Source organism: Carassius gibelio, chromosome B6, assembly GCF_023724105.1.
Source record: "Carassius gibelio isolate Cgi1373 ecotype wild population from Czech Republic chromosome B6, carGib1.2-hapl.c, whole genome shotgun sequence".
Taxonomy (NCBI): Eukaryota; Metazoa; Chordata; class Actinopteri; order Cypriniformes; family Cyprinidae; genus Carassius; species Carassius gibelio.
This window is the reverse complement of record NC_068401.1, coordinates 9,135,040-9,162,676: the sequence shown is the minus strand read 5'-3', so window position 1 is coordinate 9,162,676 and position 27,637 is coordinate 9,135,040. Positions and strand designations below refer to the sequence as shown.

Sequence of the window (27,637 nt, the reverse complement as noted above, 5' to 3'; positions counted from 1 at the left end):
GGAAAAGTGTAATAGAGGATTCTTCATGATTTGAAATGCTCTGTAATACATGTTGGTCTGGTATGTTTATTTACTCACCACTTGTCCTGGAAGCCCTGGAGGTCCTTGTGGTCCCTGCAAACATTAGAAAGTGCTGCATTCATCCCTACTCAGACAAATATAAATCACCCTTATCTATAATGACAATATGTATATATAAAACACACAACAGTACACTGATATTAAAGTGCTGAAATAGGCCTACGCAAGGAGGAAAAACATTTTGCTTTCTGAAATGTAAGGGCAAACTGAAGATTACAAGAGTCATGGATAAATAAGGCACAGAGAAACAGAGCATGTGAAGAGGCTTTAAACTGGAGCTGCAGAGATTATCTAATGACCTCTGTGGAGAGACAGAGGTCAGACTCCAATGAGCTGTTGGAATGACTCCAATATTGAGTTTTTATCTTACTATTGCTCCTGGAGTGCCTGAAGGTCCAGGTAACCCTCTGTTGCCCTGAGGTCCAGGAGGGCCCTTGAAGAATGAAGAGGAACGATTGAAGAGTGAGTATACTCTGGTGGGTTAGTTATGTAACTCCAAAAATACATTGCTGTGTATCAAATCGCCTGTAGCAAAGTGTTCATCGCTACTCAGCTGGAAAACTTACTTGAACTCCAATGCCTGGTTCTCCTGGGTCACCCTAAACATCACACACAAACATGTGAACATATACACACACATTTTATATGTTATTTGCATCAGCTATGCCAAAGCTGAGGAAATCAGGACACAAATAGGGACAAAATAACTTATACATAAAATAACTGCCATGGTTGATTAATCAAGCTGTTATGGTTGATTTAGAATGATTGCTAATGAATAAAATTATAGGGTCCATGTCAAATAATGCAGCATTAACCTTCACACCAGGAGCCCCTGGGGGTCCATTTCCGCCCATAGGTCCCTGAAATATTAAACCAAAGGTTAGAAAAAGGATTTTTAATTTGAGTATGTACATTAAACTGAATACACATACCGTTGGTCCTCTTATTCCTGGTTCTCCTGGATTCCCCTGTTCAAAATACATATTTGGTATGAATATCAGGCTGATACAATATAAAGCACACAGATACACACATGCACATATAAACAGCACACACAAACTCAGAACGGACAGACATACTGTAAACTATACTTCTGACAAAGACTGTACAAACATTGGACACATATACTACTGTTCAAAAGTTTGGGGTCAGTAAGATTTTACTATTTAAACTATTTTTGAAAGAAGTATCTTACCCAAACCAAGGCTGCATTTATTTGATCAACAATATTGTGAATATTATTACATTATATAATTACATTAGAATTGTTTTCTATTTTACCGTATTTGAAAATGTAATGTATTCCTGTGATGGCAAACCCAAATTATCCAGTCTTAAGTGTCACATGATCCTTCAGAAATCATTCTAATATGCTGAGTTTATGCTCTGATGAATATAAAGTTCAAAAGAGCATAACTTATTTGAATAGAAATATTTTGCAATGTATTTATTGTCACTTTTGTACAACCTAATACATTCTCGCTAAATAAAAGTATTATTTCTTTAAAAAAAAACATACTGACCCCAAACTTTTGAATGGTAGTGTATAAATCTTACATTCACATGGCTTACAGAGACATAAAACAAAATATATACTTCCAAACTCTCTCAAATAACTAACAGACATACATGAATGCACAAATACACACAAACAAACTGCAAAGACAAGGACGGCCCCCTTCCCAGTGTTAGCAAAGCAGCCTACAATCTCAGCCACAGAAAACCTACCGGTCTGCCCAGCACTCCTGGGAACCCAGGCAAGCCCTAGAGAGAGGAAGGAAGGGATGGAGGGACAGGAAGTGTAGAGAGAGCAGAGGTGTGATGGTCCGAATTTCAGGTGGATGGGAATTAGAAGTTGAAGGATGTGGGATTACAAAAAGGAGTGGAGGAGCAAAAGGGGAGACAGAGTGGTTAGCGGATAGAAGCTGTGCTGCATTGTTACTTCTGTTTCTGTTTCTCTATGGAGCTTCAGGCAAAGGAAGTCAGCTAGTGTTCACAGCAAGATCTAGTACTCGCATCAGATCCCCAGGCTTTCCTACAATGGCAAGCCCAAGAGAGGCTGCCATTTTAGGGTGATGTTACTCACAGGTAGGCCTTGCGAACCGGCCGGTCCCTTCAAACCCTGCTCCAGAGGAGAATAAATAAATGTTTGAGTGAGAGTCAAAACTCTCCTCCTACCAACTAATGCTTATCTCTGACAGCATGTTTTCATACTGTATGGCTACTACAATATCATATACTTGACTAATCTATCACAGTAAGTGATGAAAAGCTTAAAATTTGAACTTAAATTTTAATCTGGTATTAAAGTCCTGCATAGTTCACAAAACATTACCAGGCTCTTAACTGAGAGCAATATTTGTGGGACTCACCGTTCTCTGGTCATCTTACTGTGGTTTGTTGTAATTACAGTAGACCGATATGCATGACCGTTTTATCCTACCTAGGAATGCATTAGGCATCATCGGATGGAGATGGCTGACTGTGCTAAGGCATTCTGGTTCACAGATAAGTATCAGGTCCCTCAGTATCATATACAGTACAGTTTCAGTTTTTATTACTGTTTTTGACCATTTTATCATCCACCAGACAAAAACTGTCACATCACTTTAAAAAGTAATACTTAGTGTATATATCTAATAAGTATAATGAAAACTAATAAAGATGCTTACCTTAGCACACATCAAACAATAACATCAACATTAATAATAAATAAAAGGCAACATAGCAACTGGAATTTGTTTCTCACCGGCTTCCCATCCGGCCCTGGTTTTCCTGGGTCTCCTGGACTTCCCTAAGATAAAAGTACCACAGTTTTATTGTAACATTAAACGAATAGACTAAATTATATTGTCAGTTATGGCTAATAAAAGGGTATACTCACTGGGGAGCCATCTTTTCCACTTTCTCCACTGGCTCCTTTGTCTCCCTTCTCCCCACGAGGACCTGTGTAGCCCTGTGAGAAGGACACATCACAGATCAGAACGTCAGTTAAGGTGACAAACATTTAAGGTAGCATGCTGCCACACATATAAACAGTTTATCTGCAGGATTATTTAGTTGATTAAGTTGAAGACATTTTTAAGACCTACACAAATAAAATTATCATATGAGCAGGGTATGGCAATGGTCTATGGTAACATGTTAAACTGTAAAATGACTGTAAAAAGCACAATTTAGAATTCAGTTTTTCACAAAAAGTTTTATTAATTTTTAAATTTCACATTTTAGCCTTTAAACGATTCAGAAGGATTCAAAAGTCAAAAGTATCAATTAATATAGTACCGTATTTTTCGGACTATAAGTCGCACCTGAGTATAAGTCACATCAGTCCAAAAATACGTAATGATGAGGAAAAAAATATATATATAAGTCGCACTTGACTATAAGTCGCATTTATTTAGAACCAAGAACCAAGAGAAAACATTATCGTCTCCAGCCACGAGGGGGCGCTCTATGTTTTCAGTGGTAGACTACAGGAGCAACGAGCAGCATAGAGCGCCCTCTTGTGGCTGTAGACGGAAATGTTTTCTCTTGGTTCATTTGTCTTAGTTAATTTCTCTTGGTTCATGTCAAATTCATTTTGAAAAATAAGTCACACCTGACTATAAGTCGCAGGACCAGAAAACTTTGAAAAAAAGTGTGACTTATAATCCGGAAAATACGGTAATTCGAACAATTATTATGAATCATATATATTATAATCATTATATTAATTTAATAATAATTTGCTGCGTAAAAATATGCATTGATTTTTACTTTGGTCCTAACAAAAACACCAGACTGGATTTTTTAAAATGTACATTCATTCTCTGCCAGCAGGAGGCACTTTCAGAATGACAGAAATATAGAGGTTTCCACGGTAATCACAGAACACAAAGCAGCGACACCTGACTTTGAAAGGTACATTGCTCAAATTTCTTCAGAGAAATCACATCCTTTTGAAGTTGAATTGTCACATTGAGTTATATTGCAATAATTGTCTTTCCATGCCCAAATTTAGGAAATTTCTTGTACCATTTAAGATTTTTTTTATCGCCTTAAATTTAATACAACTAAATCTAAGAATTTGTAAGGCTTTTTATGGACTCTGATAAATGTTTCTGAACCCTCACCCTCTCTCCTGTAGGTCCAGGAGGTCCTACTGGACCAGCCTCTCCTCTGATACCTTGGGGTCCTGGAAGACCCCTCGCACCAGGCAAACCACTCTGAGCAGATGCAGAATCCCCCTAAAAACACACACATGCTCAATATGTTAGTACACACAACATTGACAAAATTCAATTCTCAACTTTCCTTAGAGCACTACAAATGTGAGCTTTATTTTGTTTTACCTTTGGTCCTGGAGGCCCCCCTAAGCCAGGCAATCCAGCTGGACCCTAAACAAGAGAAGATTTATTCCATATGAAAACAAGAAAGTAGGGTTTAAACAAACACCAAGCCCCATTTATTTATTTTTGTTATTTTGTATTTTTTTAATTCAACTGGCATTAGCAAGTGAGGCAAAGTTAAATGTGGATCTTGCGCGAGCTGCTATGAATTATAGTAATGGTACTTACAGCTAGCCCTCTGTCACCTTTCTCCCCTTTTCCCCCCTGCAACAAAGACAAAGTTTAATCTAATTTCTACAATAACTTTATATAAAGTATTTTCTTTATTCAGCTCTTAATCTCCTACAAGACGTAAAACAGCTATAGTAACAAAATACCAATACTCTTCTTCTCTTTACCTTTTCCCCAGGTCTGCCAGCTTCTCCGAGTTCACCGGCTCGTCCTGGTACTCCTGGTATTCCTGGTTTTCCAGGTTCACCTGCCTGTCCTGGTGGACCTTCTGGGCCTCGTTCTCCAATTGCCCTGCCTGGAGGACCCTGTGGGCCAGCAGGCCCTTTATCACCCTGCTCTCCTTTCACACCTCGTTCACCTGGAAAACCCCTTGCACCCTGAATGCCAGTATGCAAGGAAGAACAAGGTTTAAAACAGAAAGAAGAGGAGAGGATGAGACAAGAAAGAAATATAGAGTTGATTGATGTTTTCTAACCAGAAATACATTTCAGCACCATGGTCAGCGCCCAATGTGTTTTTGCATGATTTTCATTGCAAAATGTACCATGACACACTACTCATCCAACTATTAAACTACCAGAGACCACTCTATAGCACATATGCACGTTTTAACTCACATCTGCTCCTGCAGGGCCTCTAGGTCCGACATCTCCTTTTTCGCCCCTCTTTCCCTTCATCAGTTCATTCAACTGTGATATCAGATTGCCTCTGTCATCAATTAATAGTTTCAGTTCTTTGACCTGCAGTGAAACGTATATGCAAAGAACAGGGGAGAGGGTGACAAGAACATCTACATACAAACTCTGTCAATGATTTTGATAAATTTCTCAGTACCTCAATGCCAAATTCTGAAAAAGCTTTCTTCACATCCTATGACAAAACAGGGAAAAACAACATTAGTCATCTTGCCAGCAATGCATGTGTGGCTGTGTGCTAGAGCATTTTGCTTACCGCTACATTTCCTGGTCTGCCATCCTCTCCTGGATCACCCTGTCAATCGAAAGAGTTGAATTATTACAGTCAGGTATGCTGAGGGAACTGCCTTGTGACAGCTCTGAGAGCAGTGACCACTAAAATACACATTCGTAAAAACACACTCACCACATCTCCTTTCAAGCCTGGCAGACCTCTCTCCCCCTAAAAAGGTCACAATATTATAACTTGCATCATGATATATAACAGCAACATATTTACTTGCAAACACACAAACCAACTTACTCTTTGTCCAGCATTTCCTGGAATTCCAGGTACTCCCTGTTTGATAAAAAGCAATGCATATAAAAGTCACAATTCACAGCTACACTCGTTTTGTCTGTATTTCATTCAAACAGTGATTCGATGTATGTACTTAGGCTAAATTTCTGAAGAAAACTTTAGTTGATTTTTTTCTAAAAAGCAAAAATACATAGTCTTGGACAACTGAATTTTACTGCTGTAGAGCCAGCAATGGTGGATGTTACTTACAGGGGCTCCTGGAGGGCCCTGGGGGCCTGGAATAGGTGTTGCTAGCTCCCCTTTAACATACACCACCTGAAAAAATAAAAAAGATTGAGATATACAGCTGTTTGCATACATTTAGCTTCCTCCAGAATTCACATGTGATTAACATATGCACAAACACAAACGCACATGTCCTGGTGGTCCAGCATTTCCAGGAACTCCAGGGGGTCCAATGGGACCTTGAGGACCAATAGGTCCTGCAATCCCCTGATCACCTTTCAACCCATCTCGGCCCTGAGAAGGGAGAAACAGAGAGAGGGAGAGGGAGATAAGAGAAATAACCATGATACAAATTAATTTCTTAATTAATGGGCATAAATTTGCACATCAAATAAACTCATCAGTGAAGAGTTTCTCCCATAAGGCTGCCGACTCATAATTACTGACTGCACTCGGCATCAAGCACAGGAAGAAGTGCATCCACGCCTTTAAAATTCATGAGAGAGTGTGTGTATATGTTTGCGAGTGTGTTTCTATGATTGAAAACATCCATTTAACAACAAATCTGATTTGTGCTGATGGGAAAATTAGCTGTGTGAGTAAAAAGTGAGTAAAAAGGGCAGAGAGACATAATGATATTGACTGAATCACAAAAAACAACAAAATCTGAGTACATTGAGTCATGTGGCCACAAATGGCAGGAAGAAAAGAGCAGGTACAGAAAAGGAGAACCAAATGAAACATTATCAGGTGGCACCTAAAAACTAGAACAGCCTTTACAAACCTTTTACATGCTTACCTTTGATGCAACACAGCGAATGCGATCCACATAATGGTAATAATAACATTTTACATAAAAAATGTCAGATAAGCCTTAGTTAAAATGTACATTTTGAAAGTGTTATGTAGTGCGGAGTATGATAAGCTGAGATGGACTTGTCTCATGCTGTGAAAGGCAGGAAGAGAGTGAGAACAGGATGATCAGGAAGATAAAGACAAGAGACTCACATCTCTTCCAGCAGGCCCCGACTCTCCTTTATCTCCCTGCAAAGAAGGCATAACCAGATTTGATCAGAGGCTAATTATCAAAAATTATAATGCAATCATATACAAGCTTTCAGCAATAGGTGTTTTATTACCTTTCGACCATCCTCTCCTGGCACACCATCCTCGCCCTGAAAAAGTTTGATAGAAAACGAGGCATTAAACACAGACATCTGGATGAGTGCGAGGCGCGTTTTCATAATTTCTGTAATCAAGACTTCCTGTAATTAGCTCTTCCTGTTTTGGTATGAGAACTCTTGTAATTTTGTGCGGCTCATTCAAGCAGTAATTTCTCTTCTAAACGCTTCGCGCGACATGCAACCTCGTATTACAGATATATGATGGGCTTCATCCAGCCCAATATAGCTCCTGCAATTACCACAGCTGGTTCAGGGTCTGTGATCAGTAAATCAGAAGAAACTGCAGGACGAGCGCGTTTAGCGTAAGCTCAGCTCCAGCAGCGCAATCTATCTGAGTCAGGTTAACCTAACATTAGTACACGGCTGACTGAAACTCCTCACATATTTTGACTATAAAGCATTTATTAGACAGTTACTTCCCACTGGAAGCTCATTAGGGTGCTAAGAGGGTGATTTATTATCAGCAGGATGGTTTAATCGTCTCATTTATGGAGGACAAGGGCTGTGGTGTGGTTACTAAACTGGAAAGAGAGTTTGCAAGCTGCATTCTAGATTGAGCCTTGATAACCAAAGAAAGCCTCAGGATTTAAGTGCAGGCTTGGAAATTAACACATGCTACTGATATACAGTATATCAACAAAGGTTTCTGAAAGGATTTTGGGTTTTCATTAAGATTTCATCAGTACTTACAGGTTTTCCCGGCAGTCCTGGTTTCCCATCCACCCCTGCTTTACCCTGAAATAAAGCATGACATTTTATTGATGTAATAACATGGGCTTAAGCTCCAGTATGTGAATTTGTATGGATAAATGCTTGCAATAGATAAAGCTTTGTTATTACTCACAGGTGTGCCATTATCTCCCGGGGGCCCAGGTGGTCCTAGCGGCCCCTGAGGCCCTCTTAGTCCCGCCAAGCCCTAGGAAGCAATTAAATGTTAAACAGATTAAATACTGGATTGATTTGTTGCAGCAAACAGTGAGAACATCATGACGCAACAAACAAATGATTTGACATATGGAGAGACTGGAGTACTCACATCTCTTCCAGGATCCCCTTGCTTTCCTGGGTCACCCTACAAAACCCAAAACATTTACAGCAGGTTTCAGACTGATTAGATCCTTTGAATATGAACCTGATGCAAGGACTGAAGCAATCTGACCCGTAATCCAGGAGCTCCAGGAGGCCCAGGTTTCCCATCCTGACCGGGTCGTCCATCCAAACCAGCCGCTCCTCTTTCTCCCTGCACACCATGCAGACATATAAAGAAACAATCAATATTAACTTGTCTGTGACACACACATACACAAAAAAACACTCAACATCACTGTCAATGTCAGTGCACACTGTCAGTTTCAGATTGCTCAGCATTGAGTTGTGAATAATAATGAGAATGGGTTTACTGACAGATCCAATTTTTTTCACTAATAACACCTTTCTGACAGCATCACACATATGCATGCCAAAAGCAGCAGTCATCAGCTTAATTAATGCCATAAAAATAAATCAAGAAACCTACACAATAATTATGAAAGGAACAGAGATCAAAAGGATAAATCAGATGAGGACTGGTACAAGTATACAAGGGTCAGATATAAACTAATTGGCTATACGTCTCTCTGACAGCAAGCAGATAGCCACAACATGGTTTACAATATTCCTCGAGACATCACCGAGATCTTGTTTTCTCATTTCCTCCCATTACGAAACAAAGCCTTGTTTCAATTCTGTAGCACAAATGTTAAACAAAGATAAACAGTCTCCCAGACAGCCAATAACAAATAATTGCAGCGCTGGTGAGACTTGCTATTTAAAACCCCAAGAGGTAAAACCTGACATAATGAAGTGTGTCACAGCTTCTGCAGTATAGAGAGATCGATGACTAAGCAGTTATATTTATACTTTACACTGATTAATGCAGCCAGTTGTACCATTTCAGCCATTTTTCAGCTGTCTACTGCTCTATGACACTCACTTTCAAAATATTGTCATTGCTGCATTTTAAAATAGAATGATTTTTGCAGGGGTGCTTACAACTGCTTTTGAAGAGATATTTAAGGAAGCTGCTTATTTTATGATGCTTTTATCCAAAGCGACTTACAATTGCTGCTATATATGTCAGAGGTCACACACCTCTGGAGCAACTAGGGGTTAAGTGAAGAAAAATTGTGTATATCATATACAAATACGAAGATTGTTATCACAGTTTCAATTTTTAGAAGCTTTTGGGCAAATGTTTTGCTAAATGGTGATTAACCTAGATACTGATCATAATTATTAGAGCTAAGAAAAACTTTTTTCTCACAAAATATTTTCCCTTTTTTTGTGTGTATGTGGTTTTTTTTTGTAAAAAAAAAAAAAAAAAAATGCCACACTGAAATTAAACTTTTAGAAACATTACATTAAAAAAACATTTAATGTATCCATCTGGAGCTGGAGGAACAACAGCCTGTTCACGTCTGTCAGAACCCTTAAGCAACCCAAAGCTTCCACATATGTTGAAAAGGCTCTAGGTCTAATGCATGATTTATTTAAAATGATTTGGGGCTTAAGGCACTGTTGAAAAATGTATGCATCAAATATTGTTTAGTAATCGCATCATGATTCCCTGAATCAAAATTTTATTGAATCGTGAGTTGCTGGAAGAATACTACCAAAATATAAAACTAATTCATCAGCCTTCTTTTATGTCAGAATCTGTCACTCAAACAAAGCTGATTTTTAACTATGTTTTTAAAAATGTTTGTTGTGCTAACTATGTTTTGTATTTCATGTCTTGAAATACATGTTAATGGTCTCAAATAAAATTGAGCGTGACGTCCCACAGTAAACCGAGAACATTTTTTACCTTGTCTCCTGGACTACCCCTATCGCCTTGGTCACCCTGAGAAGAAAAACAGAGAGCATAATAAGATGCACAATCTGCTATTAAAAAGAATGACCCCTGGTGTGGTACTACAGTGGAGATCTAATGAGGAATCTTTAGAATGTTTAGAATGAAATTAATTCAGTGTTATAATATGGCTGCCAATGTCCTAAATAACTGTGTTTGAATGGGATTAAGTATATCACTACATTTATTGCAGTGTGTTTGCGGCCATAGAGACAGACACAAACCGATACACATACAGATCAAAGAAATCTCTAAATAGCTAAAAGGCACAAAAGCAGTAGGAGGTTCTTACTCTGGCTCCTGATAGCCCACGCGGCCCCTCAGGACCCTAAAAACAAATAGGTTAAGTTACAAATCACATTATTTCCAATTACACATACTGTCTGATCACCATAAGGACTTACGCTTGGTCCTTGTGGGCCTGAAACTCCTGGTTCACCCTTCTGACCCTTACCCCCATGCTCCCCTGGGTCACCCGCCTCTCCCTGGTGTTAAAACAAGGGTATCACAATAACCAAACCAGAATATGCATGATATATGGAATTTAAACACTATGGACATTTTACTGTACCTTTTCTCCTCTGTCACCTTTTAGTTGTTTCTCTCCAGATGTCTAAAAGAATGAAGAAATTCAAAAAGAGTAAAAAAACAACAGGTAATTTAAATAAACAGATGTCGTAGAAAAAGTACAGTGAGACAATAATGGCTTAAAAACATACCACATCAGCAGGTGGCCCGGGGGGACCTTGTATTCCCTTATAATGACCCAAAATAAACATAGTTAGATGAAATTTTCAATGCTTGTGTGGAGGGCCAAACATTGTGTCGAGTGAGAAGTTTCTGATATTTCACCTGTTCTCCCTTTGGGCCTCTTGGTCCGGTGGGACCTGGGGTGCCCTGCACAGAACAAAGTACTGATCACCTGACTAGACAAAAATAACTCAATAATCTAAACCAACAGACCTAAAAACCTTGCAGCATTGATCCGGTGTAGTTTTGTTTAAAGGCAAGGTTGATGTTTTTAACTATATGGTTGTTTATCCAATAAATTCATTATCCAATAAAACATCAGTTTGGGGTTATAGGCCTGGATCGATGACCTCTTAAGATTGCAGGCTGTTATATACAAGGAACCATATTACATTTACATTTAATCATTTAGCAGACGCTTTTATCCAAAGCGACTTACAAATGAGAACAATAGAAGCAATCAGATCAACAAGAGAACAACAACAGTATAAAAGTGCCATGACAAGTCTCAGTCTAGTACAGAACACATAGCCAGGTTTTTTATTTTTATATAAGAATATGAAAGACAAGAAAGGAAAAGGTAAGTGCTAGTATTAGTTGATTAAGTGCTAATATATGATTTCATAGCAACTACAAATAAAATATGTAAATAGAAATTATATTTGCTGACAAAATGGGGATCTAAATATTCCTGTTTCACTATTAATCTATTGTAATATCTATTCTATTGATAGTCATGTTCTTTGTGCTTTAATGTTGTACCTTGTATTAACATAATTTCATTAATTATTTTATTCAAACTTCTGCTGATATACATTTAGGTAGCTATATGTCTTACATTTCTTCCATCTTCCCCTGGATCCCCTGTGTCTCCCTTTGGCCCAGACTGTCCTGGTTGACCTGGCAGTCCCTGGAATATTAAAACACCACTGTTAGGATATAGCTGGAATAGTACAATGATTCGTAGCATCGAATAACAAATCTGTGTACTCACTCTTAGACCTCTCTCCCCAGGTTTACCCGCCAACCCTGATTCTCCCTTAGAGGCAAGAAAAACAGAGCAACATTACATACAAAACACCAACATACTCACAAATACAGGAATGATGGGGAAAAAAAACTTACTGGAATGCCATCCTCTCCTTTGTCTCCTCGTAGTCCCTACAGAAACAAAATAACAGATCAGACTTCCTGACAATAGTTACTGTATCTAAGCTATGATAATTAGTCACTAAATAATTACAATGTCATGAATGATGTACAAATACAGTAGCTCTAAGCAAGTGTGGAGCAGAATCTGAAGACAAGGATTACCTTGACTACTTGTTACTTCAGTAAGAAAGATGTTAGAAGAAAAACAAGAAAGAGTTAAATGTTAAAAAAGCACTGAATAAATCGTATTACCAAAGCAGATCATTTATAAGGCTAATGTAGAAAGAGCTAACTTTCAAAACACCTGATATAATAAGGGTGACACACTTATGCCTAACAAAAGTTTAAGTGATGAGCATTAGTTGCAGATGAAGTTGTTAGAAGCAGCTTTTAGTAGTTTTAGTTCATGTATAAATGGGTGCAGACTCTTACATCCTTCCCTCTGGGGCCCATGGGCCCCTGTGGACCAGGACTTCCTGTCTCCCCTCTCTCCCCCGGGTCACCTTGATTGCCCTTCACATAGAGAAAAGAGACAACTTATTCAGGCTAATGCCGAGTCATTTGCATGAACATATGCTCATGTGAGTCATATGAGTCACTGGAGTGAGAAAGTTTTTTACTTTACCTTCACACCGTGTTTTCCAGACAACCCAGTGAAACCCTGTTTAAATAAATAAGCAGTATGTTAAATATTATGACAACAGCAGCTGATTCTATATTTCAATTATGTAAAACCAAAGCCTAAAACTGAATCTTTACCTTAATACTTTTACTGCCTTATAAACTTTTTAATTTGGCAATGCAAATCTAGTTTATATAATGTATGAAGACAAACTCACCCGATCACCCTGGTCCCCTTTAGGTCCAGGTTGGCCGGGCTCTCCTGCTCCAGGGACACCCTGTGGGATAGATTAGAAAATTCCAATCATACGCTTTCACAATTTCAGATGTATTTTGAAATCAATCTTATAAATTATTTTACAAATTCTGCATAATAATAATAATAATAATAAAAGCTTTTATTTAACAATTATGTGTGATAAAGCAAAGTCAATGTGAAAGAGTAAGTGTAATTTCCATCTTAAAATGTCCTAACTATCACATCCAGTCAGACATTTCCCTGATGAACACCTTCATTCATTCACAAAACTCACCCTTTCCCCTTTTTGTCCTGCATCTCCTTTATCACCTTTACTGCCAGCAAGTCCTGGGAGGCCCCTTTCACCCTATAGGAAGAAAAAGAAGAGTTAAAATAGTTGAAATTTTGAATAGAACTTCAACAGTAAAAATCGGATTTGAATGGGTTTGTACTTTGTACCATTTGAATGATAATATAAAAAGGACTTAACATAAGAATAAAACAGAAATACTGTTATCTGACATAGACAAGAGTTTCCGCATTGTTCTCAAAAGTCATACCCGCTCTCCTTTCTTCCCAAATGAACTCTGACAGTCCTAAAAAAAGCCACAGGGAATGTCAATGAATGAAATGTTCATATGAATTTGAAAGCATTTATATTATTTTCTTACACAGCTTCCTGGTTGCCCTTTTTCACCCTCAGCACCCTTAAAGCAGACAGAGAAACATAAATAAATAAAGTACAAAAATAAAGTAGATATCTGAGAACAATGCTGAAATCTTAACTTACCTTTTCTCCGGGAAGGCCACTGCTCCCTGACAATCCCTGAAGGCACATATCAATAATTTACAGCATGCATGTATACTTATGCATTTTCACATGGCTTGTGACTTATCATGGCTTGTGCAGCCACTCACCCTCAATCCTTGAGGTCCAGGGGGGCCAGCTGAACCTTTATCTCCCTAGCATACAAACAAAAACAGACACAAACAAGCACAGCATAATCCACAGCTCTCTAATAAGAATATACGGTACATCAGTGCTTTATGTATTGTAGCTTAAGGGCACACCTTGTCTCCTGCTGGACCTGGAAGGCCTCTGTCTCCCTAAAAAGATCAGAATAATACAAAGGATGATATAATATATATATATATATATATATATATATATATATATATATATATATATATATATATATATATATATATATATATATATATATATATATATATATATATATATATATTAGGGGTGTAACGATACGCGTATTCGTATTGAACCGTTCGGTACGACGCTTTCGGTTCGGTACGCGGTACGCATTATGTATACCGAACGGTTCGTTGGAGTAATTAATTATATTTGAAAAAAAAAAAAGAGAGAGAAAGAAATATAATGATATGCGTTCAACAAGGTAGCCCAATAACCCATACAACATAACAGGCAACGCCCCTGACACTCCCGAAGAAGAAAAAAACACCATCTTATATGTTTATGTTAGGCTACTCAGCAGGCGCTCGCTCACTCAGTACGCGCTGAAGGCTCGTTGCAAAATAGCCAATGCGTTTAACAGACTAGAAATGAGAAGATCCTCCAATAACCAACAGGTCTGGTGTTTGGGTGCACTTTGGATTCCCTTTAAGCTATAATGGTGATGGCAAGAGAGTGGTGGATAAAAAAACAACGGTATGTCGCATCTGCAACATGACAGGGTACACCAGCGGGATTACAAAAAAAAAAAAACAGCGGGAATATCTGGGATATATGCGTCAGTACTATCTGGGAAAAGACGAAAAAAAGGAGAAACATGCACGCAGCAAACTATCCCTGCAGCATTTAGACACTATAGCTTACAGGGAATCCAACCCAAACACCAGACCTGTTGGTTATTTTAGGATCTTATATTTCTGGTCTGTTAAATGCATTAGACATTTTGCAACGAGCCTTCAGCGCGTGCTGAGTGAGCGAGCGCCTTAGGGGCCGTTCACATATCGTGCCTAAAAACGCATGGAAAACGCTAAGCGCGTCTTTCTCCTGAGGCGTCTGTCTTTGCTAAGCAACAATGACGTGCTCTCTCCATGAGACGCGGAAATTTCAGCGAAGGATAAATGGATTTGCAGCTCTAAAAATCGCTTGCAGTAGCTCTGCTACTGAATTTATTTCAAAATTGCAATCCATATACAACTATGATCAGCTGTTCCTTCATTTTGGCTGAGCTCTCAACGTTGTTACGGGAAAGGATGAAGCTGATTGGTTGGTTCTTGTCACATGACCCGCGGTGCGCTTGCGGCATTCTGAAAAGTTGAGATGTTTTTACATTTTGCTGTATCTAAAACGTATCGAACCGAACCGAACCGAACCGTGACATCAGTGTATCGTATCGAACCGAACCGTGAATTTTGTGAACCGTTACACCCATAATATATATATATATATATATATATATATATATATATATATATATATAATTCAAACTCATTTAAACAGCTACATTTTTGTAAAACATTGTTAACTCCTTATCAGACCTTAAAATGCTTTTAAATAAGCCTGGGGAACACTAAAGAGCACAAGGGATATAGTACAAATCTAGAAACATTTATAAATAGAGGCTTCCGACCATGCATGGACATATACAGTAGTCACCTTGGCTCCGTCTGAACCAGGTGGTCCAGTCTGTCCTCGATCACCCTGAAAAAAACAATAAACAACAAAACGTCATCAACTGATTCATAGATTATGCATTCAGAAAGCGTGTTCATTGTACCTTGATGACACAAGCCACAATAAAGTCATGCACTGACTTCTGTTCTTTACCTTACTTCCGATTTCACCAGGAGGTCCTCGGGGACCCTGAAACAAAAATCCAAGAATGAAAGAAAAATGAGGAGGAATGTTAGCACAAACGTGAAATATAATAGTGAAAGCATTTCATACCCGATCACCAGGGTCTCCGGTGTTTCCTTGGGGGCCTGGTTTACCCTCAGTACTCTCACCCTGCAACACAATCACACATTTTACAAGACACAAACAAAAAATAGCTTAAAAGCAATGTAAAAAAATAATAGCAGAAAAACATACAGATTCTCCTTTGGCTCCTTTTTGTCCATTCAGTCCTCGTGGGCCCTGAGGACCAGGCGGTCCAGGACTTCCCTGAAAATACACACAAATGCGATTCGGTGCATGTGATAAAAACTCAAAAACACAGTGAAGTACACACAACCAATTTACAGCAGCACTCAGATACACACGTTAACATCCATTTACATGGCCACTTTTGTCATGAATAATGGAGACACTCACAGGTTCACCGCCATCTCCTTTAGCAGCTACCCCACTACCCACTCCGGGAGGACCCTGATAATCAGAATATGACAGAAGAACACATTTGCATTCAAGAAATGTGACTGATTGTCTTTACCCATTGTATTAGTATGCCATCAGAGAATTCTTGTGGTGCATTAGATTACTGTGCCCTTGCTGAATCCTTTAAACAACGTGAGGCGTTTTAATAAAATGTTAGAGTACTTGCTTCTCCACATCAAGAAATAATGGATTATTGCTTTTAAATTCCCTAAAAACACATAAAAAATAATTTTGTAGTGTGTGGTTTAATTTCTGAAATTAGTAATTTTCTTTTTTTTACCAGTGTACATTTACGTTCCATCTGAATACATGGATTCTGGGTTAAAGGTATAGTATAAAAAGACCATGTACCTTACACTTGGGACTATCAACATGCAATCAGTACAACATTTCTGTACGTTTACTAATATATGCTGAAAAATAGACAAAAAATGTGCTTCATATGGAAACATCTTAAGTAATTGATTCTACTAAAGTATAGTAGCTTACCTATGCACCATTTGATGTCTTATTTTATAATATTTGTTCTGTTTAATATTCAAACCAGCAATTATTTTTTCTCTCTCTCTCTCTCTCTCTTTCTCTCTTTCGCTTCCCTGTCTTCTTTTGAAGAAGAATTTATCTCAACTCACCCTCTCACCAGGGCTGCCTTTTTCACCCTGCAGGAAAAGTAAATGAAACACAAAAACAGACAGGTACATGATTGGCTGAAGGCATACAAGAAACTTCAAACAGTGAAAACAATGAATATAATATTGCATAACAATATCGATCTAGATAAAAATGCCTGTGGCACACTTTCACATATTTTCATAGCTGGGTTAAAATAAGAAAACAAACATGGCATGATATTACTGATTGATATTTGGTTCATTTCTCTGCTGTGCAGATGTTTTACTGTAGATCGATAATTTTTATTTTGACCTCTAACCTCTATCTTTAGCAGAAAAGATAAATGGAGGATGGCCAAAGATTATTAGGGAAATGATTTTTTCTCGTTTTTAACTCGTATTACCCACATGTCTACCGAAGCTTTTCCTCAAGTTTAGACTACATACCTGGATTTTATTGATGTCTCTTTAAGTAATATTTTGAGTTTTGGTATGTTTCTTTTACTTTTTTTTCACTAGCATTGTAAAAGATGGACATTGTCTGTTGGTTGGTTGGTTTGGATATGTTTATGTTATAAGTGTTTGAAATTTTAAAAAGATGCAAAAAAAAAAAAAAGGCCATGGATTTTGACCTTAATAGAAAGTCCATCAGTGCCTGGCAACCCAGGGAGTCCATCCAGTCCGGACAGACCTCGTGCACCTGGCTCTCCCTTCGCCCCATCCACACCTGAACGACCAGGAGTACCCTTAAAGGAAAGAAAGACATAAAATAGACAATGTAATAACCCTGTTGGTTACTTGATGACATGAAGAACTTGTACATGTATATGCTTCTTTCTTGTCATTATTCGGGTGAGAGTGATTTTCTTGTGTTTCTTTTCTTACAGGGATCCCTGGGATTCCTGGCTCTCCTTTACGGCCCGGTAAACCTCCTCCATCAGCAGATCCAGGTTCTCCCTGTAGCAAGTAGTAAAAACATATCATTTCTTGAACCAAAAAATGTAAGCTCTTGCTGTAAATGCTGTAACAGTGAATTAACAAATAAAATGCTAAATCAAGGGGTAGAGTAGAGCAGTTAGAGATTAATTTTAATATCAGTCTTACCCTTTCACCTTTCTCTCCTTTTAATCCCTGAGGGCCTAAAAGGCCTGGTTCTCCCTATAAAACAAAACAGACAAAACATTTAATAAGTGTTTGTTTGTGTATGTTTGTTTTTACACATGTAGAGTATGTGAATGAGGACTCACAGGGTCTCCTCTCACACCTGCTAATCCCTGAATGCCCTAAAACAACAGAATGACATCAGATAATTAACTCATGTTGTACATCAATTCATGAGATCTTTTAAGCTCTAATATTTTAAGTGGTACTGCACTAATGAGGATTAAATTAAGAGATTAATTAAGAGATCAATTAAAAGATTAAGAGTTTTTAGCATGCATCCAGACCTGATTATTATGCTATGTATACAGCATATCCACAAAATACCTGTTTTAACAGTACCATTTAATACAATTATGAATGATTTCATTCTTACAGGTAATCCAACTGCACCAGGACGGCCTGGAACACCTGGACTGCCATCCAGTCCTGGGAAACCCTGAAAAAGATGGAGGGAAACAAATAGAGAAAGAGAGAGCATATCAACACTTGTGATCTGTGTGCATATATGTGTGTATTCATATTTAAGTGCCACTTACTCTCTCGCCTTTCTCTCCTCTCACTCCCAGACTGCTGCCTGGTTGACCTGGTGGCCCCTCTGGTCCTCTGGGGCCCTCACGACCGGGTAAACCATCACGACCCTATTTAAAACAATCAGACAGACATTTACTTGAGTTAAGGATATAAAAACAATGTTTCTAAGCAATAAGTAATGGATCCCACAGTGTAGATGAAAAAAACAGAGTTAAATGTGAATGCAGATTAACTTACAGGCTCGCCTTTTCTTCCATCTACTCCATCTCTGCCCCTCTCACCCTATTATACACACAAAAGACAAGATGCATATCATAACATTTCACCAGAAAATTATCAAAAAGCCAACTTGGAGTCATTCTATACAACAAGAATTATTACCTTCTGACCCAGTTCCCCTTTAGCACCCTGCAACAAAGACACAGGTCAATCTCCTGTGAGGTGCATGTAGATGTACAAATGTAAACACAAATATGTAATTATGTCTTGGTGTTTCTGTATGTGTTAGTCTTTTAAGTACGCACTTACTTGATGACACTGTACAGTACAAGGCCCTGGCTAAAAGGAAACAACAAATCAAAATCCGTCTTTACTGCACCTAGTCTTCTCCTGTTATCAGTAAAGACTATCAATAAGGTTTAAAACCACCATCATATAAAAAAAACTTCTGCTGTATCATGACTCTAGTAAGTCTGACAGGCAAAGCAAGGATCATATATGTAAAAAATGATGACACAATATTTTTGACAGCTAGATGGATGGATTTTATCTGACCGTGACACTAGTCCCACGTGCAAGACCACAGAGGAGGTCTGCCAGGTCGGGGTGGAGGCCATAGAGCTGATCTGCGTCTTGAGCATAGAGCAGGTTCTGAGTGCTGCCATCCGTCACTGCCAACCGCAGCTCTCTAGTGTCTGCACGTCCAATTCCTACCGCCAACACTGTCACACCTGAGGGACAGTGATTACAGTGCTAACTCACTCTTATGGACATGGGACAGAGCAGCCGGGATGGTTTGCTCTGTTTTTGTGTACATTAATGTGCTGGGGCTGATTTTGTGTGGCTTACCATCAGCTCTAACAGCAGCAGCGGGCTGGCTAAGATCATCAGTTGACTTCTCATCTGCGATAATAACAACCACCCCGGGAACACTATACCGCCGACCTTCTGGTGCGCTCAGCAAAAACTGACGTGCGTATGTCATTGCTTGGCCTACACATAAAAGCAGAAAATATTAGCACACTCACATTCACATAATAATGTCATCTAAATGTCAAATATGTACAGTACATGCTTACAAATAAAACGTAAATATATAATATGTATATGTATATATATATATGTATATGTATGTATATAATTGTTAGGGTTTCATATATATTTTATTGTACTGCTTTTAAATGTAAGAAATGATTGCACTACCGTTACATGTTCTCTGTGCCTTGTCTGGACTTTTATGTTCACAGTGTTTCAGGTTCTTTGTTCACTTAGTCTTTTTATTAAACCACCTGCACTTAGATCCACAACTCTGTCTGTTTCCTTCAGCCTCCGTGTATAACAACTACAGTAAGTATGTCCGTAAAGGTACTAGAAATTATCTTCATTTTCATTACACAATATATATAGTATGCAATATGTAATTCCTAATTTTTATCCTCCATATGATTTTGGGTTGAAACATGACCTGGACATGTTTGTGTCAACTTGAAATACACATACTGGGTATTTAATGGGACACAAACATAAAATGAAAAAATTAAATGAGAAAACAAAAAAACACAAAACACAAACACACCTATATTATTTCCTGGCCTGTCATTGAATGGGGTGGTCAAAATATCCTGCAGCAGGGTCTCACTGTTGCTATGACGATTGAGGGGGAAGCGCACTTTTGGATCTTCACTGTACATCACCACCCCCATCTGGAGTAAACAGATATTACAAGCACTTCATTCACACTGACCAGCTCAATGCCTCATGCACTCTGTCAGAAGAGGGCACTTTCACAGCAATGTTTTTTGGAGACAGAAAAATTTATTAAAAAATTGGAAGACCACATTCAGATAGTACCAACAGAACTGCACCTGGGAGTCTCTGGGTCCGATGGAGGTTAAGGATCCAGCAGAGCTGGCAAGCAGAGACAACACAGGTCCCACCAGGCCAGAACGATCACGAGATGCGGGGACAAGGAAGACAACATCCAAACGCCCTCCCACACACACTAAAATGTGGATTTATTAAACATATTAAGCAAGGAATACAGCAGAAGAGTAAGTAGAACATTCTTGAAAATTATTTATTCATTTATGTAAACATAATTTTTGGGAAATTCATTGCAGTGATAGTGTGAAAGTACAACATGACATCAATCACTATGATCATCTGTCCCAAATGAAAAATCAGGGAGAGCATGTAGTGAGAGAAAAATCCCTCTGTGACTGACCAGTGTAATAATATGTTATTCACTGTACTCTCATTGCAAGCTATAATTTGCCTAAACTTCAAAGTCAGAAGTACTGTATGACATAATTCACACAAAATATTTCACCAGAAGAGTCAGATCTTTTATCTAAGAGTAAAAAATTAATATGTTAAATCTGTTACGTATATGCTAAACACAAATGCATTTAAACTAATCAGTCTATTTAATTTAAATTTGGTGAGATTAATTTAGGAAAAACCTGTACACCATCTTAGACTGAATGCAGTTGCTGATGAATATGATGCAGGACAACAACTGACTGTGTAATGAAGCATATGAGAATGCAGTAATACAATATGTTTCTAAAATTAATAAAAGATGGCAAAAATATCATTGTTCAATTTCGTTTTTGGCTGTTTTTCATGAATATCTGTATTATTGCAAATGTGATATCAATTTAATACAATAGTTCAATAAACAAAAAGTTAATATTGTATTACATTATGGTATGTATGGTCAATATGGTTCTTCTCAATTTCGCAAACAAAAATTGTTCACAGCAGAACTGTTGTACTATTCTGAGCAAAATGCAGCATAGTTTCATTGCTGAATAAATCCACATTTTTTAATAAATCAAGTGAACTTATGAGTGAGCCACCATCTACTGGCGATTTTATTTTAATATTTAGAATATTTCATTTTTAAAATAGAACTTGTAGTGCTGGGCAATGATTAATCACGATTAATCGCATCCAAAATAAAAGTTTTTGTTTATGTAATATGTGTGTGTACTATGCATATGTAATATATATATATATATATATATATATATATATATATATATATATATATATATATATATATATATATATATAAAAAGACACACACATACAGTGTATATATTTAGAAAATATTTACATGTGTTTAAATGTATGAATTTATATTCATATATATATACTGTCTCAGTGTACTGTGCAGCAAAAATTTACATGTGATTAATTTGTGAATAATTAATCAGCATATCATATAATTAATTAGATTAAATATTTTAATTGACAGCCCTAAAATAAACACTAAAACAACTAATATAGTATATTTTATTAAAAATTATTCTTAAAAAGTAGACTACATGCAAAGGTCATCTGTAGGAATCTGCAATTATCTTAAACAATCAGTTAATAAAATTTTCATCTAAATTGTTTAATTTGGAAAGATTAAATATAAAAAAAGGTATTTCAATACTCTATAGTTGAAAGAGAAAGAGACAGAATCTGTGTAACCTGTGCGTTCAGTCACGCTGGTCTCAGGTCCAACCTGGTTTTGGAAGGTGGGCTGCAGGGTGAAACGGTACTGACGGCCCAGTCGTAGACCTGTCACACGGTAAGAAGTGGCTGTTCCGGGCAGTGTTTCAGACTGACCCGTTCCTGTGTCTGAAGAAAGAGAGTATGTAACACACTAAAAAGTGCATTCAACTATAATTGTGCTTCTGATCCTTAAACCACACACTACCGGTTCCTAAACTTTCAGAAAAATCACCTTCTTTCTCTGTCCAGCGTAAAATATATCCTGTGGCTCCTGTTACTGGTGACCAGCCTAAAAGGACTGAATTCTCAGTACTGTCAGTCACAGTCAAACCAGTCACAGGTGGCAGGGCATCTAAAAAAAACAGAAAGAGATATACTAAATAAAATAGGCTAGAGAAAGACATGGATAATATTTAAGATACAATCTGGCATGTGTACCAGTGGTTGCTCTGATGGTGGTAGCTTCAGTTTCTTGACCCTCCACTATAGCAGACAATCTTACAGTGTAGCTCAGACCGGGTCGAAGCCCATCAAGGCTGTATGAAGTTGCATCGCCACTAATCAGACGACTTGATTCAGGTTCACCTAGTCAAAGCAAGCACATAACAACATAAAGTTAGTTGAGTCTGGTTCGTGTGTGTGGTTACATGTGTGACTGTATAACTACCTTGTGAGGATCTCCAGTAGATTCGATATGAGCTGGCTCCACGCACTGCTCTCCAGGTTATACGGAGCCCCCCTGGGGTCGAGTCCAAAACACGCAAACCCTCTACTCTTGTCCCTCTCTGGCTCCCTGTACAACAAACAGTGATATCAATACACTTTCGTAAGGAAACATCTCAGATGAATTCGATCTGATCCTTAGCCAAGCCACAATAAGAGATAATAAAATAACACAAAAACAATCATTTGTGTTCATGTCTTTATTTTGTACACTGTGTAAACATTAATTCTATGGAATATAAATTTACTGTATGTAAATAAATGAGATATTGATATTGTAAGCCCAGCCCTAGAGAATACAGATTAATGACTCCTCCATGTAAGTAAATCTGACTTGAAACAGAGAAACACACATCACAGACACACAGCACTCACCCGTAGTGACTCTGACGGAGACAGGTGGGCCTTCTCTGTTCCGAACTATAGCCAGGACCTTCACTTCATACTGTGCCCCTTCATCCAACTGCCTCAGATCCACTGAGGTCACGTTACCTCCAACCAGCTGACTCTGCTCCTCTCCACCTACAATCGCACTCACTATTTATATATGATGGCTGAGGCTTTCTTTTGACTTCTTTTGACTTCAATACATAATTTTTGAGCTGTGGCCCCTGGAGGTCACAAACCCTTGTATTTTACGATTCTCAATAAGACAAATAAGAAAACTGAGATATTAATATTTTCTTTCCTATAGGGATAGCGGTTCCCAAACCTGTCCTGGAGTACAGGGGGTACTCAGCCCTGCACATTTTGTATGTCTCCCTCATCTTTCACACCTGATTTAACTCATCAGCTCATAAGTCGAGACTGCAAGACCTGATGTGGGTGTGTCAGATATAAGGAGATATAAGGAGAAATGTGCAGCACTGGGAGTACTTCATGGAGAGTTTTGAGAACCCCTGCTATAGGATATGGCAGTTACACTCAGCTATGTGAGCATTTGGTTTAAAATCACTGTAAGATCTCACCATCAGTCCTCTTCCAGAGTATTCTGTATGAAGTCGCATTTTGAACTCCAACCCAGCTGATTCGAACAACCTCCCCTTGGGCCTCCACCACCTGTAAATTAGTGACGCGACCCACTGTGACCTGATCTAAAGCACAGAATAAGGATAGAGTCAGACATTCAGACTAAAAAAATACACTGAGATTAAACCTTGCTTCCTGCTGAAAGCTCAGAAATTACTAATCTTTAAAGTCGGCATGAAACTGAAATTGCAATCTTATTTTCTTCCCTGTATTCCTATGGAAAAAGTACTATATTTAAAATACATTTATTTCATACTAAGTATTGTACAAAGCTATTCAAATATTTACTGACATGTCGCTTAAGACTTACTGATGCAAATTATAATTCATCTTCCTTTGGAGTACTACTTAAACCTACAATGTGTTTTAATGTCACTATTGATAGTGATTGTATGATTTTTGAATAATATCGGCCTTTAAATGCAAAATATTTAAAGTGTACCTAAAGCATACTTGCAATAGTTCCACTTTTGCACAATCATACTTCTGTATACAGTAATTTTGGTTGGACTATTAATGTATTGTGTATTAACAGCATTAATGTACTTCCGCAATTAGAATGCTTTATGTACAGAATTAGTTGTTCCAATTTAGCAGGCTTTAAAAACAGCAGTTAAGTAAACCAAAAGTATAGTTTCAGGGTATTTGTTAGTACAAAAATATGTATAAGTATTAGTTTTGATGTTCTTTCATAGAGTCTCTGTGACCTGAAGAAGAAGAAGTGAAAATGCATGTGGCCTGTGTTTATCAGTTTCCTTATGTTCATTGGTTAAAAAGAAAAAGTAAATAAACAAAGGAAAATTCCCCAAGGTTTCTATAGATATCATGATATATCAATATTGTGAGTTATTTTGGCCACATAATCGTGGTTAACTGAATAAATCAAAATGCAAAAAGACAACTACCTGTGCTTGCTGTCACAGTGGCAGAAGGTCCTTCCCTTGAGTTAAAAAGGGCTGAGACTAATATTTGGTAAGCTGCCCCTTCCTGGAGTCTTTCAATGCCATAGAAAACCACATCAGCAGGTACAATCTCAGAGTCTTCCACTCCTACAATGTAAAAAGAAAACAAATAATTTTCCATGCCCATGTCAGCATACATTTATTCCACTCAAGGTATAGTTGTCAATACCATCACTTCGCCGCCAGATTATTTTATAGCCTGTTGCTCGAGTCACTGGAGTCCAGGATATTACTATCCTTGCAGATGTTACTTCAATGACTCTTAGCCCTGTAACAATTCCATTAGAACCACTGGTTCTTGTAGACACAGAGACCACTTCTCCAGTATACCCATTAACCACTGGGGCAACACCCACAACAACAGAATCATCTGGCTGCAAGCCGTCTATAGTGTAGGTAGTGATATCACCACCTAGGACACGAGATTGCTCTGCAGCTAAAACAGAAAGAGAGAGCAGTTGACAGATTAAAAACAACATACGTTTTGTGATATCAATTAAAGAAGAAAGAAAATCCTAATCATTGCATAAACACATCTGCATACTGTTGCTTTGTCTCCAGGTAACCCGGTAGCCCGTTGCCTCCGAAACACCAGTCCATGCAATCCTGACTCGTCGACTGTTGCTCCCAACTATTCGCAAGTTGGTCACCCTCAGTGGCGGTTCTGTTTAACATTCAGTTACTAGCAGTTATTGTATGATATAAAATACTGACATTATGTATACCCTACAGTGTATCTTTAGTAGCATTTACATTTTTATGGAACAATTTAGGCATCTGATATAACTTGACAATTTAAAAACACATCCTCACTTACACATCAGAAAAAGTATGCATGCACACACCTGTTACAATGTACACTGTTGCTTGTTCCCCTTCTTTGGATCCAATTAGTGCATTTACACTGACAGCATACCGTACACCATCTTCAAGATCCCGTAGGTCAAAAGTGGTCTGATTCCCAGGAACTCTTCTGTTCACCTCTGCATTTGCTGTAAAAAAATGGGTAAACCAATTTAAACAATCATTATAGCGACACATCTCATGCATAGCAAGGGTGTATTTGTAGCAATAGCCAACAATACATTGTATGGGTCAAAATGATTTTCTTTTATGCCAAAATCATTAGGTTATAAAGTAAAGATCATGCTCCATGAAGATATTTTATACATTTCCTACCTTACATATATCAAAACATAATTTTTGATTAGTAGTATGCATTGCTAAGAACTTAATTTGGACAACTTTAAGGAGAATTTCTCAATATTTAGATTTTTCTGCACCCTCAGATTCCACATTTTCAAATAGATGTATCTCTGCCAAATATAAACAAACCATCTTTCAGAAGATATATAAATCTCACTTTCAAAAAATTGTGGTCCAGTGTCACATATATCCCAAAACAACACTTTAATGAATATACTATGATACTGTATTTGTACTTAAAGGGAATAAAATTCTCACATTCTGTATTAAGAATAATGATGTTGTATTGTGTTGCTCCAGAGACTCCTGTCCATCCTAATCGAATTGTGTTTCCGAGTGAATCCACCACCCTCAGATTCGTGACAGGACCAACTTGCTGCTCTACTAAACACAAGCCATGCATCAGCATATGACATGAAAGGTATGCAAAACTGGAACAAAAACATTGACCATCACGTTTTACAAACTAGTTTAATGCAGCCAGGAAATTTTCCAATTATCAGTTTTAAAAAATACTATAATAATACATTGAGTAATGAAAAGAAAAAAATATATTTTTGTCTTTTTACCTGCAATACTGATCTTTAAAATGTTATCACATTGTAATAACATAAAATAATTGTTCTGACCTGTTGGTTTGGTTGAAAAGATAGTAGCTTCTTCTCGCCCCTCGTAGAGTGTGTATAGAGTAATGATGTACTCTGTGTTCGGCTGCAGACTTTTGAGCTCATAGTTGGTGGTACTTTTTGGGAACTCTTGCTTCTGAACTCTGCCTCCTGCGGTCAGCAGGACCACATAAAGATAAAAAAAAAGTGTTACAAAACAATTGTTCTACAGTCATACTGTACATAGTTTTTTTTTTTTTTTTTTTTTTGCTGTAGTCACTTTTATTTTTGTTTTGTAGTCTGCAAAGTTTATGTTTCAGTTCATTATTCATGTAAATGTAATTATATGTATGCAGATTTTTCATATTATAAAAAAAAAAGTATTGCAAACACCCCTTTAACTATTCAGACTGATCATGCTTATTTTTTTCCATGTAACATTGCAACTATTGGGTTCCGATGAAATTTCCATAAATGACTGTGTTCATTTACTGTGTTATTGCAGAAAATGATCTAAATGAAGCGTTGTATTGTAAGAATTTACTGTTCCATTTTTAACAATCCTGCCAATTTTTTAAGTGTGTCTGTGTTCTTTAATAACAGTTTCATACTCTCTCCGGCTCTCCATTCCAGTCGGTAGCCTCTGGCGGCCTGAATAAGGTTCCAGTTCAATCTGATGCTGGTGGGTCCCGTAGTCGTGGCTCTCAGGACCTGTTGCTCTGAGCGCTCTGAAAGCCAAAAGCATTAAACATCTTTTAGCTTTTTCTCCCTTCATGTCCCATAAAATATTAAAACAAT

The 27,637-nt window shown here is 37.8% G+C and overlaps 1 protein-coding gene across 5 annotated transcripts in view; it reads right to left on the bottom strand.

The window, feature by feature from the left end:
• The window catches only part of LOC127959571 (collagen alpha-1(VII) chain), a 55,207-nt gene that overhangs the window by 14,336 nt on the left and 13,234 nt on the right, over nucleotides 1-27,637 (bottom strand). For 3 of the 5 annotated variants that reach the window (XM_052558820.1, XM_052558821.1, XM_052558822.1), the window contains exons 13-87: nucleotides 27,451-27,567; nucleotides 26,864-27,010; nucleotides 26,493-26,618; nucleotides 25,874-26,020; nucleotides 25,573-25,692; nucleotides 25,198-25,464; nucleotides 24,972-25,115; nucleotides 24,006-24,131; nucleotides 23,413-23,559; nucleotides 22,982-23,107; nucleotides 22,753-22,899; nucleotides 22,547-22,666; nucleotides 22,291-22,440; nucleotides 20,673-20,809; nucleotides 20,384-20,510; nucleotides 19,657-19,800; nucleotides 19,363-19,538; nucleotides 19,117-19,146; nucleotides 18,970-18,996; nucleotides 18,826-18,870; nucleotides 18,594-18,695; nucleotides 18,431-18,493; nucleotides 18,141-18,176; nucleotides 17,998-18,051; nucleotides 17,779-17,850; nucleotides 17,526-17,639; nucleotides 16,915-16,941; nucleotides 16,220-16,273; nucleotides 15,998-16,069; nucleotides 15,854-15,913; nucleotides 15,734-15,769; nucleotides 15,563-15,607; nucleotides 13,993-14,028; nucleotides 13,840-13,884; nucleotides 13,712-13,747; nucleotides 13,593-13,628; nucleotides 13,482-13,517; nucleotides 13,217-13,288; nucleotides 12,902-12,961; nucleotides 12,688-12,723; nucleotides 12,495-12,575; nucleotides 12,036-12,071; nucleotides 11,905-11,949; nucleotides 11,749-11,820; nucleotides 11,013-11,057; nucleotides 10,880-10,915; nucleotides 10,732-10,773; nucleotides 10,565-10,645; nucleotides 10,453-10,488; nucleotides 10,116-10,151; nucleotides 8,430-8,510; nucleotides 8,307-8,342; nucleotides 8,115-8,186; nucleotides 7,961-8,005; nucleotides 7,226-7,261; nucleotides 7,095-7,130; nucleotides 6,276-6,380; nucleotides 6,111-6,176; nucleotides 5,865-5,900; nucleotides 5,748-5,783; nucleotides 5,598-5,636; nucleotides 5,481-5,516; nucleotides 5,264-5,386; nucleotides 4,814-5,023; nucleotides 4,644-4,679; nucleotides 4,419-4,463; nucleotides 4,200-4,313; nucleotides 2,969-3,040; nucleotides 2,834-2,878; nucleotides 2,171-2,206; nucleotides 1,017-1,052; nucleotides 900-944; nucleotides 648-680; nucleotides 452-514; nucleotides 79-114 (exon numbers count right to left, since the gene is read on the bottom strand). In XM_052558820.1, coding sequence (XP_052414780.1) covers nucleotides 79-114; nucleotides 452-514; nucleotides 648-680; nucleotides 900-944; nucleotides 1,017-1,052; nucleotides 2,171-2,206; nucleotides 2,834-2,878; nucleotides 2,969-3,040; nucleotides 4,200-4,313; nucleotides 4,419-4,463; nucleotides 4,644-4,679; nucleotides 4,814-5,023; nucleotides 5,264-5,386; nucleotides 5,481-5,516; nucleotides 5,598-5,636; nucleotides 5,748-5,783; nucleotides 5,865-5,900; nucleotides 6,111-6,176; nucleotides 6,276-6,380; nucleotides 7,095-7,130; nucleotides 7,226-7,261; nucleotides 7,961-8,005; nucleotides 8,115-8,186; nucleotides 8,307-8,342; nucleotides 8,430-8,510; nucleotides 10,116-10,151; nucleotides 10,453-10,488; nucleotides 10,565-10,645; nucleotides 10,732-10,773; nucleotides 10,880-10,915; nucleotides 11,013-11,057; nucleotides 11,749-11,820; nucleotides 11,905-11,949; nucleotides 12,036-12,071; nucleotides 12,495-12,575; nucleotides 12,688-12,723; nucleotides 12,902-12,961; nucleotides 13,217-13,288; nucleotides 13,482-13,517; nucleotides 13,593-13,628; nucleotides 13,712-13,747; nucleotides 13,840-13,884; nucleotides 13,993-14,028; nucleotides 15,563-15,607; nucleotides 15,734-15,769; nucleotides 15,854-15,913; nucleotides 15,998-16,069; nucleotides 16,220-16,273; nucleotides 16,915-16,941; nucleotides 17,526-17,639; nucleotides 17,779-17,850; nucleotides 17,998-18,051; nucleotides 18,141-18,176; nucleotides 18,431-18,493; nucleotides 18,594-18,695; nucleotides 18,826-18,870; nucleotides 18,970-18,996; nucleotides 19,117-19,146; nucleotides 19,363-19,538; nucleotides 19,657-19,800; nucleotides 20,384-20,510; nucleotides 20,673-20,809; nucleotides 22,291-22,440; nucleotides 22,547-22,666; nucleotides 22,753-22,899; nucleotides 22,982-23,107; nucleotides 23,413-23,559; nucleotides 24,006-24,131; nucleotides 24,972-25,115; nucleotides 25,198-25,464; nucleotides 25,573-25,692; nucleotides 25,874-26,020; nucleotides 26,493-26,618; nucleotides 26,864-27,010; nucleotides 27,451-27,567 — 5,690 coding nt within the window. Of the gene's footprint in view, nucleotides 1-78; nucleotides 115-451; nucleotides 515-647; nucleotides 681-899; nucleotides 945-1,016; nucleotides 1,053-1,812; nucleotides 1,849-2,170; nucleotides 2,207-2,833; nucleotides 2,879-2,968; nucleotides 3,041-4,199; nucleotides 4,314-4,418; nucleotides 4,464-4,643; nucleotides 4,680-4,813; nucleotides 5,024-5,263; nucleotides 5,387-5,480; nucleotides 5,517-5,597; nucleotides 5,637-5,747; nucleotides 5,784-5,864; nucleotides 5,901-6,110; nucleotides 6,177-6,275; nucleotides 6,381-7,094; nucleotides 7,131-7,225; nucleotides 7,262-7,960; nucleotides 8,006-8,114; nucleotides 8,187-8,306; nucleotides 8,343-8,429; nucleotides 8,511-10,115; nucleotides 10,152-10,452; nucleotides 10,489-10,564; nucleotides 10,646-10,731; nucleotides 10,774-10,879; nucleotides 10,916-11,012; nucleotides 11,058-11,748; nucleotides 11,821-11,904; nucleotides 11,950-12,035; nucleotides 12,072-12,494; nucleotides 12,576-12,687; nucleotides 12,724-12,901; nucleotides 12,962-13,216; nucleotides 13,289-13,481; nucleotides 13,518-13,592; nucleotides 13,629-13,711; nucleotides 13,748-13,839; nucleotides 13,885-13,992; nucleotides 14,029-15,562; nucleotides 15,608-15,733; nucleotides 15,770-15,853; nucleotides 15,914-15,997; nucleotides 16,070-16,219; nucleotides 16,274-16,914; nucleotides 16,942-17,525; nucleotides 17,640-17,778; nucleotides 17,851-17,997; nucleotides 18,052-18,140; nucleotides 18,177-18,430; nucleotides 18,494-18,593; nucleotides 18,696-18,825; nucleotides 18,871-18,969; nucleotides 18,997-19,116; nucleotides 19,147-19,362; nucleotides 19,539-19,656; nucleotides 19,801-20,383; nucleotides 20,511-20,672; nucleotides 20,810-22,290; nucleotides 22,441-22,546; nucleotides 22,667-22,752; nucleotides 22,900-22,981; nucleotides 23,108-23,412; nucleotides 23,560-24,005; nucleotides 24,132-24,971; nucleotides 25,116-25,197; nucleotides 25,465-25,572; nucleotides 25,693-25,873; nucleotides 26,021-26,492; nucleotides 26,619-26,863; nucleotides 27,011-27,450; nucleotides 27,568-27,637 lie in introns of all 5 variants that reach the window. The other 2 variants (XM_052558819.1, XM_052558823.1) reach the window with 2 other exon arrangements.